We start from the raw sequence: 15,392 nt of genomic DNA, 5'->3' as shown, positions 1-15,392 counted from the left end.
AGTAATCCAGACGAGAAGTTATCAGAGCATGGATAACTGTAGCAAGGCTATCTCTGACCAGATAAGGGCATAGTTGGTATACCAGCCTAAGCTGATAAAAAGTACTCCGTTGCACTGAGTTCACCTGTGTCTCAAGTAACAGTTCTGGATCCAAGAGCACCCCCAAACTACGAACGTGATCCTTTACGGGGAGTGCAACCCCCTCCAGAACAGGTTGAATACCACATAGCTGGGCAGACGAACCACCCAGTAACAGTACCTCCATCTTGTCTGGATTGAGTTTCAGTTTATTGGCCCTCATCCAGTCCATTACCATGCCCAGGCCCTGATTCAGAACAGCCACTGCCTCACCTGGGTTTGATGAGAAAGAGAGGTAGAGCTGGGTGTCATCCGCATATCGATGGCACCTCAGCCCACACCTCCGGATAACCTCCTCCAGTGGTTTCATGTAGATGTTAAACAGCATGGGGGATAAAATAGAGCCCTGTGGAACCCCATGGCACAATTGCCATGGCACAGAGCAATAATCCCCCAGCACCACCTTCTGGAGTCGGCCATCCAAGTAGGAGCAGAACTACTGCAGTGCAGTTCCTCCAACTCCCAACCCAGACAACCTATCCAGAAGGATACCATGGTCGATGGTGTCGAAAGCCGCTGAGAGGTCCAGGCAAATCAACAGGGTCGCACTCCCCCTGTCCCCGGCAGAGGTCATCCCACAGGGCGACCAAGGCAGTTTCTGTTCCAAAACCAGACCAAAAAGGTTAAGGCTGCAATCCTATACACACTTGCCTGGGAGTAAGTTCCCTTGAACTCAGTGGGACTTCTCAGTAGACATGTATAGGATTGCACTGTGAAGCATGGTAGGTACATTGGCTTGGTGCTGTATAACTGTGTTTTCCCTGATCTACTTGCTCACTCTTATGTATGGCCTATTTCTGGAACCATGTTATAATTAACATTAAAATGGAACAAACCATACAGTCTGTTGTAATAGCTTTTTTTGCTACCTTCAAAAGAAAAAGTTTGTGCTATGTCCTTCCAGCTTCAGGCAAGACTGAGAGTAACTCTTAAAACTCAGTAGTTGGTTTCCGATTCTTCTTACTGAAAAGTGGCAATTTTCAGTAGCCTGCTGCTTAATCCCAGAGCACATAATTACGGATATGCAATTTATATGTGCTTTTCAGGTTTTAAACACATGAGCAGCATGTGCTGCTGTTTTCTACCATGCTTCGTTCTTAGGTGCTATATAGACTATAGATATTGTTAATGATGCGTGCTTATATGTGTATATAAAGATACTGAGCTGCTAAGCATTTCACAACTGTGCCTTTGCTGCTTATGTGTAGTACGCCGATTATCACAGCACACCTTGATATGGATGATGATCCAGACTTTGCCCGTTTGGTTAAAGGAAGAATAGAGAAGACACTACTGGGAGAGGTAGACTGTGCCTTACTGTTGCTTAATATGCAGTATTTCAAATTCTGTTCTGTGTCATTGCTGTAATATATATCCCAAAATGGGCACCCTCGCATTTCTCTCTCTGGGTTTTATGACCTGCAGATTTCAGAGTATATTGAAGAAGTTTTCCTTCCTGATGACTGCTTTATTCTTGTCAAACTTTCATTAGAACGGATTAGACTGTTGAGGCTGGAGGTGAGTATGCCCACCCTCCATTTGCATTTTGCCAAAAGGGTGCAATCACATCTACTTTGAATTCACCACATGATTATCCTGTAGCTTAGCTCATTCAGTCTTGACTTGGAGCTGCTATGCAAACAATATGAATTGTACAAAATTCTGGTGTTCTTGTGAGTAAGCAATTACTGGAGTGATTTGCAGTGATCTCTCTTTAGGCCACGTAAAACTAAGATTCCCTCAAACACAATTGATATGCCAGTGTTGACTCCCTTAGGACCCCTACCCCATTCATCTCCGCTGCTGCTGCTGCAATCCCTGGGCACCTATGGGCCCTGTTCTTCTCTCTTTCCCCATTCAGTATATTGCTCTAACCACTACATTTTTCTAGCTGAGCCAGGCAACTGGGAGAAGTGAACAGCTGTAAAACATAATGCGATTTTACCTCCTTCCCAGAATGGAGTGTAATCAGAATGGAGAGCCAGTGTGGTGTAGTGGCAAGAGTGTTGGACTAGGAGCTGGGAGATCCGGGTTCTAGTCCCCACTCAGCCACGGAAGCTCACTGGGTGACTTTGGGCCAGTCACAGACTCTCAGCCCAACCCACCTCACAGGGTTGTTGTTGTGAGGATAAAATGGAGAGGAGGAGGATAATGTAAGCTGCCTTGGGTTCCTTGCAAGAGGAAAAAAGGCGGGGTATAAATGCAATAAATAAATAAATAAATAATCTTCATATGATGATGATGATGGAAATGAGACATGGGAAAGCAAAATAATATGTTAGTATTTCAATTACACGTACTTTGGCTGATATACAATAAGATATAGGGACTGGGAGGATGATCCAAAGGTGGCTTGGAAGAGGTGAGTTTTGAGGTGGTTGTGTGGAAGTGGTTGCATGGAGGCATTTTAAGAAGCAGTTCCAGGCATACAGGGCAATAAGGGAAAATGGGTGGAGTCATTGCATGAAGCAGGAAATGTTTGGACTGCTGTGGGTCCAAACCCACAGTTGGATGAACTGAGGTCACAGGAAGGGATGTGTCGGGATATAAATGCAGAGAGATCAGCAGCAGCAAGGCCATGGAGGGCTTTGAAGGTTAAGACAAGAAACTTGTGCAGAATCTGAGAGTGGACAAGAATATAATGAAGGGTTTTAAAGAGTGGAGTCTCATGGTCAAAACAAAGAGAGAGGAGAATAATTTGGGCAGCAGAGTGCTGGACAGATGTGAGTGGATGAAGGTGAGTTAACAGAAGACCAGAGAAGAAGATTGCAGTAGTCAAGGCATGGGCAGGAGTCTTCACTGAAGGGACAGAGAAGAAGGGCTGCATTTTTGTAATGCTGCAAAGGGAAAAGTGACATGATTTGGCAACAAACTGAATTTGGGAGGCAAAAGAGAGAGAAGAGTTAAAGAGAAAAGCCAGGCTTCATGTCTGACCAACAGCTGGATGGTGAAGTGGTCACTGAAGAAGGAGAGTGAATGAGGAGATGAGGGCTTGGGAAGAAAGATGAGAAGATTGGTCTTGGCCATATTGAGCTTGAGAGTAATGATAAAGCATCCAAGCAGAAATGTCAGAGAGGCAGTTAGAGATGTGGGATTGGATGGGGGGCAAACAATCTGAGGTAGAGGAGTAGAGCTGGGTGCCATCAGTGTATAGGTGGTACTGAAAGCCATTGCAAGTGATGAGGCTACTCAGTAACAAAGTATAGTGAACAGTAGAGGGCCAAATATAGAGCCGTGAGGATCAATGGAGAGAGGGAAAGCAGAGGAAATGTGGATCTCTATGCAGCCTGCAGGACCTCTGGGGTGCCCCACCCACTTTCCCCAGCTGCTGTCAGCCATTTGGCAGGAAATAGCAATCCTGATTGGCAGGGACCTCTTCTCCTTACATCAATCCTCATAAGGATTTCTGTTTCTCTTTCACTGGAGACACTGAAAGAGTGAGTAGACAGTTAGGAAGAGAAACAGTTGAGGACAGACCCACAGAGACTTGGGGTATAAAGGGCAGTAGGAGAGAGTGATCAGCTGTATCAAAAGCAATGCAGTGGTCAAAGAGGAGAATGAGGACCGTTGGCAAAGAGGAGGTCATTACTGATTTTTGTGAGGACGGTTTCAGTACAGTACAGGGGGCAAAAGCCAGATTGGAGGGGGACAAAAGTAGGTGGAGGAGAGAGAGTTGGGACAGCAGGAGTAAGCAGCACACTCCAGGAATTTGGAGATAAAGGGAAGAAGATAAATTGGTGATAATTGAAGAGGGAGGCTGGCTCAAGGGATTGTTTTGAGAACAGAGGAAAGGTGGCATGTTTGAATGCTGAAGGGAAGGAGCCAGAAAAGAGAGAGGTTGATAATGTGGTGGAGAGGATGGATAATGGCAGGGGAGATGGCAGCTAGAAATCGGAAGGGGATCGTGAGGGCATGTGGAGGGGTTAGATGAGGATAAAAGGGTCATCAGCTCATCAAATCTGACAGGGGAGAAGAAAGAATAGCAGGAGGTGCTGGAGCGGGGAGAGGGGGAAGAGAAGCTGGAGAGGTCAGAACACATGGATTCAATTTTAGCACTGAGAAGGAAGCAAAATCTTGAGCAGAGTGCAAGGAGGGAGAAATGGAAAGATAGACCTTAGCAGGGCATCAGAGGTGCTTGCCTAGTTGATGTGGATCAGAGAGGTGAATTCTTGTTTAGTCAGGTTGATGGCAGAGGAAAAGGAGTGAAGGGTGAATTTATAGCGGACAAAGTCGGCCAACTCCTTTGTTCTCTAGAGGTATTCAGTTGTGTGGGAACATGAATGGGGATATTGGATAGAGGGAGTGAGCTAGGGCTGGGGATGAATAGTTAGTGGAGAAAGTGTGTCAAGAGTTGATGACAGGAATTGAAGGTGCAAACTGCAGACTTAACAAGAAGAATGAAGCCATAACAGAGAGAGGAGAGGACAATGCTTCAGGTGGTTAATGGAATGTTTCAACCAACAGATCGGTAGCTTTCACAAGTATTGAAAATAGCTCAAATGGCAGGTAGGGCTACAAATGGGCTGCTAAGATTTCATAAAACCACACAACTGAACGACTGAACAACAAAGTAACCTGATTAAACCAACTCTTGAAATATAGAGATGTAGAATCGTGCCCCAGCTGTTGTAGCTGTATTGTATTGTATCCCCCTTTCTGGGCCTGGGATAAGCTCGATAGTTTAGAAAGGGTTCAGAATAAATTTCCATGTAGACTTTTGTCAGTACCTAGATCAACCAAGCTGGCCGCAGTAAAGGCAGAATTGGGTCTTCCCAAGATTGAAAGCCAGGCATGGAGGTTGGCAGGGCTGTTTTGGCTGAAAATCATGTCCCAGTAGGTTTCAGTCTTATGGTCTTACATGCAGTAGCATTTAAGAAAGAAAGGCTTAGATCAGGATTAAAACTATTATTCTTGATACCTTGTAGAATAAAAATCATCTGCTTGCAGAACTGGACCTAGTGTCAAAAGAACTATGCAAATAACAAAGTGACATTTTCTGCCACAGGTTAATGCAGAGACCGTGCGGTATTCTATTTGTGTCTCAAAGCTAAGAGTGAAGCCTGGGGACGTGGCTGTTCACGGTGAGGCTGTTGTGTGTGTTACTCCCCGAGAAAATAGCAAGAGCTCAATGTACTATGTCTTGCAGTCTCTGAAAGAAGAACTACCAAAGGTAAGGATTCTTTGACTTCCATGAGTGTTAAAAGGTAAAGGTAAAGGTGTCCCCAACCAGTCATGTCCGACTCTAGGGTGCGGTGCTCATCCCCGTTTCTAAGCCGAAGAGCCAGCGCTGTCCGAAGACGCTTCCGTGGTCATGTGGCCGGCATGATTACTTGACAATAAATGGAACTGCTCAAGTTCTTTCAGCAAAGCACAGCATTCAAAGTATTTGCTGCGTTAGCAGGAGAAGCTGCGTTGCTAAGAACCTCTTTTAATAATCCTGCCATTTCATTTCTTATGCTTCCTGCTTGTTTGGGTTTACATTTTTTCCTTGGAAGAACTCCTTGAATGACAAAGCATATTGGGAATCTTGTGCCTAATAAGTTATGTGTATATTTACAGAAGAGGGCATTATCCTCTTGTTGACGTGCAGTATTTTATATCTGTTATAACTAGGGATGTGCCAAACCCTCTAGATAAATGCTAGCCTTATTGGAACTCCATTTAAAAAAAAGGTAAAGGTGTCCCCAACCAGTCGTGTCCGACTCTAGGGTGTGGTGCTCATCTCCATTTCTAAACCGAAGAGCCAGCGCTGTCCGAAGACGCTTCTGTGGTCGTGTGGCCGGCATGACTGAACACTGAGGTGCACGGAACGCTGTTACCTTTCTTGGTTTCCCTTAATTTCTTGGATATTTCTCCTGAAGAGGAAGCCCCACATTTGCTTGAATTTTGCTTTAGGTGATTTGTGTGTGTGTGTGTGTGTGGTAATTCTTAATTATGATGGATTGGATCCAGACTTAGCTATACTTAGAGTAGACCTATTGAAATCAGTGGGACTTAAGTTCATCATAACTAACTTAAGTTCTATTGATTTTAATGGGTTTACTCTGACTAAAACCGGATCCAACCGTTGTGCTCAGCAATTTTGTGACAGCACTGAAGCTTTTGGCATCAATTGGCTGATTGGTGATGATGTCACAAAGAAGCTAAGCAACAGAGGAAAGCTTGAGAAATGGGAGCTTGAGGATAGGTAGAGTGAAGGAGAGAAAAGGGTGTGTAGGAGGGGGGCATTTGAAAAGGATGAGCAGAGGAAGCAGGGGGCCCAAGGAAGAAAGTGGTAGTTGAAGAAGGGCCTCATCTGCATTCTTAATGCAGGATGGTATGGGAGGAAGTGTTCCTTAAATTATTTGGGTCTCAAGCCTGTTAGGGATTTAAAGGTAAGTACCAGTGCCTTCAGTTGGGTTTTCAAGTGAATGATGAAAGTTATGTGGTGATAGTTATTTGATGAAATCAGTTGAGTGTTAAACTGAAGTATGAATTGATATCTTAATCACATTAACAATCTGGGTGATTGATCTGTTCCTGCTGCAATATTCTTCAGCTTACAAAAATACATACCAAGGTGAAAATAATTTATTTAGTATTTATTTTTAAAATTTCTTTAACCATATATAAACTTTTTATTTTATATAAAAAATATAAAAATTGTCTATATAATCCCAAGAGATTCCCGTATAGCATACAATAATAAAAATATAATAACAATACAACATAATCAACCTTTTGTATAACAATAAGTTTGAAAGGTAACAATACCATAAAACTACCAAGCAGAACAAAGGGAATAAAACCCATTTTAAATGCCTGGGCAAATAAAAATGTCTTGTCCTGGTGCTGAAAAGATTGTAGTGTCAGCACCAGTTAAATTTCCTTAGGGAGGGTTTTCTAAAGTCGAGTGCTGTCACAGAGAGGCCCTCTCCTTTATAGTTACATAGCATATTGCACCAACTGACAGTAGTTGAAGAAGGGCCTCGCCTGAAATCTTAATGCACGGGCAGGATGGTATGGGAGGAGGTGAGCCTTATGGTATTTGGGACCCAAGCCCTTTAGAGCTTTAAAGGCACCAGTGCCTTCAGTTGGGCTTGGAAGTGAATAGGCAGCCAATCTAATTATTTAAGAATTAGTGTAATCTAGTTCCATGTAGCGAAGTCACTCAGAATTTTAGCCACTGTATTCTGAATTAATTGAAGCTTCTGAGTCATCTCAAGTGCAGCCCCACTTACAATGCATTACTGTAAGCCAACCAGGAGGTTACTAGAGCATGGAACATTGTAACCAAAGTGGATTATCATAAAATCTGTCCTGGTTAGGAATCAACTTTTAATCTTACAGAGTGTGATCCCTAACTTTATGGGCTTCTTTTCCTTGAATATTCTGGCTAATTTTCCTCACACAGATATTTCAAATAAATTCTTATTGATATCCATGGAACTCCAAAGCTTATAGTTAAGAGCAAAAAGGACAAAGAAGAGGGGGGGCTTTGGTATACCGCAAGTAATTATATTACTCTTCCTCAAGGGGCATTTGTCATAGTTTCTACCCTTTTTTAGGCACTTTTTTTTCCTTTCGAACATGAAGGTGGTTGTGCAAGGTATCCCAGAAGTGTCTCGTGCTGTCATTCATATTGATGAGCAGAGCGGGAAGGAGAAGTACAAATTGCTGGTCGAAGGTGACAACCTGCGAGCTGTCATGGCCACACATGGAGTCAAAGGAAAAAGGACTACATCTAACAACACTTATGAGGTAACCATCAGGAGGGTGGTGTGTGATGGTGAGCTGGTTAGCATAGTGGTTCAGAGACAAACCTAAGCATGTGGAACTCCTAGGTTTTGCCATGAACTCGCTAGGTGGCCTAAAGCAAGCCTCCCTTTCTCAGTCTCAGCCTCCCCATCTGCAGTATGTGGATAATAATACCTACCTCACAGGGTTGTTGTAAGGATTACAATAAGATAATATAATGAAGCACTCTGAACACTCAGAATGTGCTCTATAAACGCTAGGCATGATGGTCATCATCATCACCATCAAGAAGAAGAAGAAACATGAAACTTGTGTATAAGAGGTGGTGGCAAGTTCAAGTACAAGCCAAGCCCATTTTTAAACAAAAAGGTTTGATGGTGACTGGGATGTGGGGAAAAGAGTTGCTTAGAGAATCATAGTGCCGTATTCAAGCAGAATAAATATTTTCATGAAGCCAGCATAATAACCTAATCTTCCAGGTTGAGAAGACTTTGGGCATTGAGGCTGCTCGAACCACCATTATCAATGAGATACAGTACACTATGGTAAACCATGGTATGAGCATTGACCGGAGACATGTGATGTTGCTGTCTGACCTGATGACATACAAGGTTTGTTTGGCTTTTTTCCATTATTGTGTTGGTTTACCACCACCGCACCTGCCTTCTCCCCTCCCAAATAAATGTGAATGAAGAAAATACTAGCAAATGTTTTGTGAGGGCCCCTGTAATATCCTCTTTGCTTACCTTTGCTTTACTTTTTATTGTGTGCTGTTTGGTTTTAATTTTTGTGAACCGCCCAGAGAGCTTCGGCTATTGGGCGGCATAGAAATACATACATACATACATACATACATACATACCTCTTTCATAAGCAGGCATGTAACAAAGAGCCTGAACATGGGAGCCCAGTTACTACATTGATGTGTTTCTCTCAAGCCTGAATTAAAGTTTGAGCTCAACAGGCAAGGTTGAAGCCCCTACCTGGGGCTGGGGAATTAACTCTTGTTGAGGCTGCTGTCTGACCACATCCAAAGCTAACCTGTATGATGCGTTGAAAAATCAGCTGAGGTCACGTCAGGCTCCCGTAGGTCACCTGGTCACCCACTGACTTGCATGCTCATGTACAACACCTACCCACATGGCAGCATCACAGTCACGTTTTGCAGGGCACACAAAAACACCAGGCACTGGCAGTTCTTTGTACAGCCACGCAGAGGGGCAGGTAGCAAATGTTAGTTCCTCGTCCAGTACAAGGCAGGGCCAAAAAAGAAATATGATGCCGTTTCTGGAGAAGAGGGCCCTCCCAGCTGTTTGGGCTCTGCCTTCCTGAGCCCTATTTGAGAGTAGTCCATCAGCTAGCTTTCTCCCCCCCCCTTTTTTTTTTTTTGTTCTTCTTCCCTCTCCTAAGACAGGGCAGTCAGGGAGAGAGAACATGCCCCTCCAGAGATGCCCACAGTATGTCCTCCTTCCACCCCAGCCATTGCACCCAACTTCCTTCCAGTCTCCCCCCAAAAGGGCAGGAGAGTATGCGCAGGCCAGTCTGTCAGCTGCTGCTCTGCTAGACCCACCTTCCCCTCACCTAGTGGGATGGGAGGGATCAACTGCTGCGAGCCGAAGATGCAGCCACACTTCCCTGCCCCTGTTTGGCCCCCAGCCTGGGAAAAGGAAGCTGGTGCTCAGTGTACAATGCAGCTTGCTGGCCATGGCCAAGGAAATGAAAAAGGGAATGCCGGCTCCATGTCTGCATGGCTCTCAGTGAAGAAGGGTAAAGCATGCACACAGAAGGTATAGGTAGCATGCATTCTGCAGATGATGGTAAGAATCCAAATTCTCTGCCCCTGCATGCACTTTTGGTAGCAAGTGATCAGTGTGACCCACTCTTGTCACTGAAGGGGGATTCCCGCACCCTGATTTCCTAAAGCGAATTAACAACATAGTGGTGATGCGCAATTGCAGTGGCCTTGCTTGCCAAGAAACAGGGCCACATCATGCAAAGGAGGGGATCTCTCTCAAAATCCAGGTCCTCTTCTTCCTCGAGGTTCCACTCCCACCAGTGCAGCAGAAACAAATGCAGGTACAGCTACATATGACATTGCAGGCAGCAATCTCCCTTTCTGGTAGATCGTAGAGAACAACTTGGAGGCAGGAGCTATCATCCAAATATGTCTACTGCAGCATAATCTGACTAAGTCCTTCTGTTGTCACCTATATGGGGCTGTGGGGAGGATGCTGACCCAGGCCATGGGGCTTTTCCATCTCAGTAATATTACATATTACACTGAAATTTGATGCCAAATTGCCACTTTTCTCTATAGTCCTAGCAGGCATTATTTACATTGTGCAAGTGATGGTTTATGTTAGCACAATGTCATTAGCACTAGTGCTGGGGCACAGTTGGATACTACCCTATATGCCTTGCCAATCACCCTTCTGTCCATTATTTTGCCAAATTTGAGCTGCTATTAGCTTTTGCTCTCTCACTGTCTTCCCTTTTTTGGACTAGGGTGAAGTTCTGGGGATTACTAGGTTTGGCCTGGCAAAAATGAAGGAGAGTGTATTGATGCTTGCTTCATTTGAAAAGACAGCAGACCATCTCTTTGATGCTGCATATTTCGGGCAGAAGGATTCAGTGTGTGGTAAGTATCCTGGGTTAGCTTGTAGCTGAATCAAGATACATGTTTGCTAGTAAGCACAGCTCTATAAATGAATCACAGGTGTATGTAACACATGTAAAATCAGTGAAAGTCCCAGGATGGATTAAGAAAAATGGAGCAAGGCCTTTATTTGCTGTTGTCCCAAAATACAAAATGATGTCCCTGGAGGAGGTACACAGCCCAAACGTTTTTAAAAGTAAAGTAACAAGGCTTAAAAAAAAAAAAAAAAAAAGCTAGATGCTGATTAATTTTACTTCTATGCTATAGTGTGTGTTTTTTATTATAGTGGTTTTGATGAAATTGGGGTTTTTAAAGGTAGTACTGTTTGTTTCCTCCAGGCTCAGGAAGAGGCTTCAGCTCAGAGGTGAAATACGTGGTTTGCTTGCATGCAGTTTCAGGTTAAATCCGTTGCATTCCCCAGTCAAAAGGTTCTCTGGAATCAGGTCTGGGGAAAACCTCCACCAGAGATTTTAGAGAGCCACTGCCAGTCAGAGGAGACAGTACTGGGCTAGATGGGCCAGTGGTCTGATCCAGACAGAATAGGGCAGCTGCATGTGTTAAGTTTTGGACAGCACTTTCAGAACACCTTTTTGGGTTGGGTCTTGTTGAATCTCTTCAAGGACAGCGTTCTGTAATTGTGCTGGAACCATAAAGAACTCCTTTTCCCCCATACTCTTGTCATAGTGGACTTGGCTTGCAGACAATAACTGTTTTAGGTCAATACCTACAATCGCTATCCAGGTAGTCTCTTAAACAGCCGGGCCTCTGCATGTTTGTGACCATGACTCACTCATGATTTATAGTGAGGAAAATGTGGGAAACATGAAACTTCAATGTTATTTTCTCCTTGATATTCTCTAGGTGTTTCTGAGTGTATCATTATGGGTATTCCAATGAACATTGGAACTGGACTTTTCAAGCTGTTGCATAAAGCGGATAAGGAGGCAAGCCCCCCAAGAAGGCCGTTAATTTTTGATAACCCTGATTTCCATATTTCCCTTACTACGTAGCAGCTGGACAGCACTGAACAGCAAGCATATGGTGTGTGTGTTGTAATGGAGTATATTTTCTGTAAAGAGGGTTAGGAGGCTGGATAAGTGAGAGGTCATGATGTACACAACTGATCCACCACTGATGCAGGCGTCTATCTTTTGTGTATTTAATCCACAGTGAAATTCAGTTGGTAGATTTGTTTTAAAAATCAATAATTTTCCCTGCGACACTGAAAAGCTGTAAAATGGATTGTGGGAACTCAAATCCCTATGAAAGTGAATGGGCTTAACATTGTTACTTGGATTGTGACAGAAGCTCTAGCTGTAGTAATAGGAACATTTTCTTTTTGCCCCTAGCAGCTGCGACAAACATCTGTCAGAGCATTCAGAGTAATTTCTGATCTGATCAATGTAGGACAGAAAGGCAGTAGCCTTCTGCTGCTTTATGTAATACATTACTTTTTGTGTTAAATGTGTCTTAGCATTTGTTGCTCAGCTTTCCAAAAACACAGTGACCGAAGAATGTATTATATTATGGTATACTTCATATAACCGAGTTCAGCATAGATCCCATCATGTTATTTTTTTTTAAGTGCCCTGGAAATCCAAATTGGTCCTTGATGGTGGTAAGTTGAGAGGAGAGTTCTAATTAGCATTTTGGACACAGAAATATTGCCGTCCATCACAGCAAGGATTTCTCAGTGTGGCTACCACTAGAGCAGGGGTGGGCAACTTTGGGGGTCTGGGGACCATTTTTGCACCACCACACTGCACTCCTACTGCCCTACAGAATTCTGCTGGGCCGCAACAGCAAAAGAAATTGATGATTTGCTGCTGACATTCAGCAACAAATGGCTGTGGAGCAGTACGTAGGTCAAAAGAACAATCTAAATTTGACCTATTTAGTGCTCTGTAGTGGTAAACCATTTTTTTTTTTTTTTGCCACAGCAGGAAAGTGGTGGGGCCCACAGCAGACTGTGCGTTGCCCACCTCTGCACTAGAGGATCATGGGTAGTGCTGATTTTATTTATTACAAAAAGGTTCAGAGAATGATCTCATCAGCCAAGATCCAAGCATTTAGAAGTTATAACCTGATTAATACCCAGTAGTCTTATATTAATGATGAGCAAATGGCAAGGCCCTGTTTAAATTACTGAGTTGTGCAACTGGTGGCTCTTGGGCAGCTTGTCCCATCCATTTCAGTATACATTCCTTGTGCATTGGATTGTGCCCAAGTGCAGTTGTATTTTGTGAATAAGCAATCTACAAAAAATCATTTTCATTATATATATCACTTGCTATATTGCTGAGTTTATAAGAGCCTGGCAGACTTGATTTATTAAAGTATTTAAATAAGTGAACATAGTTGGAACCTTTTAATATGTTTATAGCAAGTAACACAATGCACAAAACAATATGTGGGTATGAAGACCATCTTTTCATTTAATTTAGCTTTTCTAGGTTCATATTGATTTTTGCATATATAAGTTGGTTCTAAAACTGCACCGCTTATCAAGGAAGACAGTATGGATTTTCTTTGCAATTTTTGTTTTTGAGTGTATTAGTATCCCCCGCCCCCAAAGTACAAGATCTTGTTCTGGATGCCTTTTTGAATAGCAGGTGAAGACTAGGATGGAGAGAGTGCTCCAAAGACAATTAGCTCAAACTAGACTGAGGTAAAGTGTCAGGAATCAAAGTAAGACCAGAATACAAGCAGATCTAAATGTGCACTACCAAACGTCTCCTACAATAGAGGGAGTTTAATAAAGTGTAACAGCTGACAGAAAAGGTGTGCTGGACTGTTGTGTTTCCAGGCAAACCTGATGGTTGTGAAGAATGGTCAAAATTAAGGCAGTTGGTGCACAAGTCTTACCAGCAGCATGGAAGTTGAAATACTAAAAACCATGAATTTGCCAGAGGAAATGGGTTATGGTGTAAATGTGTTAGATGCTAATTTGTTTGGGGGAGGCTATGGGGAGAGAGGGACATTGGGCAGGATGTTTGCTGTAATTTTTGCTTCCAGACTGGCAGTTCAGAGATTCTTTTTTCATTTGGTAATTTGTCTGTATGTCTTCTTACTGTCCTCTCGGTGTTGTGGATATGTTATACATGGTAATACCTGAATCCAGAAACAAGGGTACTTATTTTTTTCCCTTCCAGAGAAGTGGGAAAGAGAAGTGTTCCATAGCATGGGAAAAAATTGCTGTCTTATACTGTAGATGTGAATAAAGATACTTTTTTCAAGATGCACATTTGAGTTCTTTTACTGGTGCAAGTCTCCATTTAAACCTGCTGAAGATTTCCTTAATAAAACACCATTTTAAACATGTGTGCATGTCTAGCACTCACTGACAAAAAAGAACTGAAAATCTTTTGGGTCATTCTATTGCATTTCCATAGCTAGATATATGCAGGTATTGGAAATAAAACATACATCTTCTCTCATGGTACCTCTTAGAAGTATAGGAAGGGGGATATCTATCAATATATATTTATAAAGTCATAAATACATATTAGAATGAAACCTTTAAAAACCTTCATTTTAGAAATGTATTCACACATACAAATTGTGATGGACTTGAAGGCTTATTCTCCAGAGCAAATCTAATAGATTTGTATAGAATCCTCTTACAAACCAAGAAGCATACTTGAACAATGCAGCCACACAACTCCTAATTAGCCATCTAAAAAGATACTTCTTAATCCTTTCCTCCCTGTTCTGGTAACTAATAAAGGGCCCCCACTTTCTTTATTCTCTTTGAAAGATGCTTGGGGTAATAGCCAATGTTGTCCAAGCAATAACACTAATGATGTTGCTTTAACGTAAACCAAAACTAGCATACGTTTTTGCCACTTTTCCCCACTGCACTAATTACATTGTGCAAGCATTAGCACTAGCACTGGGACAACATTGGATACTGCCCTATGTCTTGGTCTTCTGCCACATTTTCCAAATAGCTCACAAACTTCAGCATGTTAGGCTACAGTTCCAAACACACAAAGGAAGAAGTCCCAGTGAACACAGTAGGACTGAGTAAACAGGGTTAGCTGGGCCAAAGCAGGATCCAATATTTTCCCCAGCCAGATCTCAGTCATTCTTGTCCAAGACTTAAGTCTTATATTAAAGACCTATCACTAACTAATCTCAGCTGCCCTGTGGGTGAGAGGTGCTAGGTCACCTCAGCATCCCAAAGTTGAGAGAAGACCAGAAGGGAGAGTAAGTGCTGATTGTGCCTGATCCTCCTGGGGGACTTGTGGTAGTGGGAGATTTGATCACTAGACATATAGACAGCTGGGTTTGTGATGGGCATATAGACTACATGGTAAATTGCCTGCCTGATGTGAAGGTCACAGATATCACATGCCGTCTAGATAGCCTAGTAGATAGTGCTGGGGTGGAGTCAGTAGTCGTGGTCCATGCTGGTACCAACAATGTGGGGAAATGCCGTTGTGAGGTCCTGGAAGTCAAATTTAGGTTGTTAGGTAGGAAGTTGAAATCCAGATCCACCAATGTGGCTTTTTCTGGAATGCTACCTGTTCCGTGTGCAGGGCCAGCTAGACAGGCAAAGCTGAGAAGTCTCAATGTGTGAATGAGATGGTGGTGCAGGGAAGGGGGGTTCCAATTTGTTAGGCACTGGGGAACATTTTGGGACAAGCTGGGCCTGTACAAGAGGGATGGGCTGCTCTTGAACCAAAATTGAACCAGACTGCTGGCGCTAAACATTTAAAAGTGGCAGAGCAGCTTTTAAAACAAACCCTCAGGGAAAGCCACCAGGAGCTGGGAAGCATCCGGTTCAGGTTAAATCATCCCTAGGGGATGAAAATGTTTTTGATTGCCCTAATAGAGAAAGGGAGAAAATGGAACATGA

At 43.1% G+C, this 15,392-nt stretch overlaps 1 protein-coding gene across 5 annotated transcripts in view; it reads left to right on the top strand.

The window, feature by feature from the left end:
* POLR3A (RNA polymerase III subunit A) overlaps positions 1–13,845 on the top strand; it is a 69,084-nt gene extending 55,239 nt beyond the window's left edge. For all 5 annotated transcript variants that reach the window (XM_084845228.1, XM_084845231.1, XM_084845232.1 and 2 more), the window contains 7 exons: positions 1,347–1,440; positions 1,564–1,656; positions 5,144–5,308; positions 7,714–7,878; positions 8,355–8,486; positions 10,381–10,513; positions 11,393–13,845. In XM_084845228.1, coding sequence (XP_084701354.1) covers positions 1,347–1,440; positions 1,564–1,656; positions 5,144–5,308; positions 7,714–7,878; positions 8,355–8,486; positions 10,381–10,513; positions 11,393–11,541 — 931 coding nt within the window. In that variant the 3' untranslated portion in view covers positions 11,542–13,845. The remainder of the gene's footprint in view (positions 1–1,346; positions 1,441–1,563; positions 1,657–5,143; positions 5,309–7,713; positions 7,879–8,354; positions 8,487–10,380; positions 10,514–11,392) is intronic.
* The last annotated feature ends 1,547 nt before the right edge of the window (positions 13,846–15,392 follow it).

Source organism: Heloderma suspectum, chromosome 3 (assembly GCF_057233095.1).
Source record: "Heloderma suspectum isolate Gila_16-S chromosome 3, 16-S_ref, whole genome shotgun sequence".
NCBI lineage: Eukaryota > Metazoa > Chordata > Lepidosauria > Squamata > Helodermatidae > Heloderma > Heloderma suspectum.
This window is presented reverse-complemented; position numbering and strand designations above follow the sequence as displayed.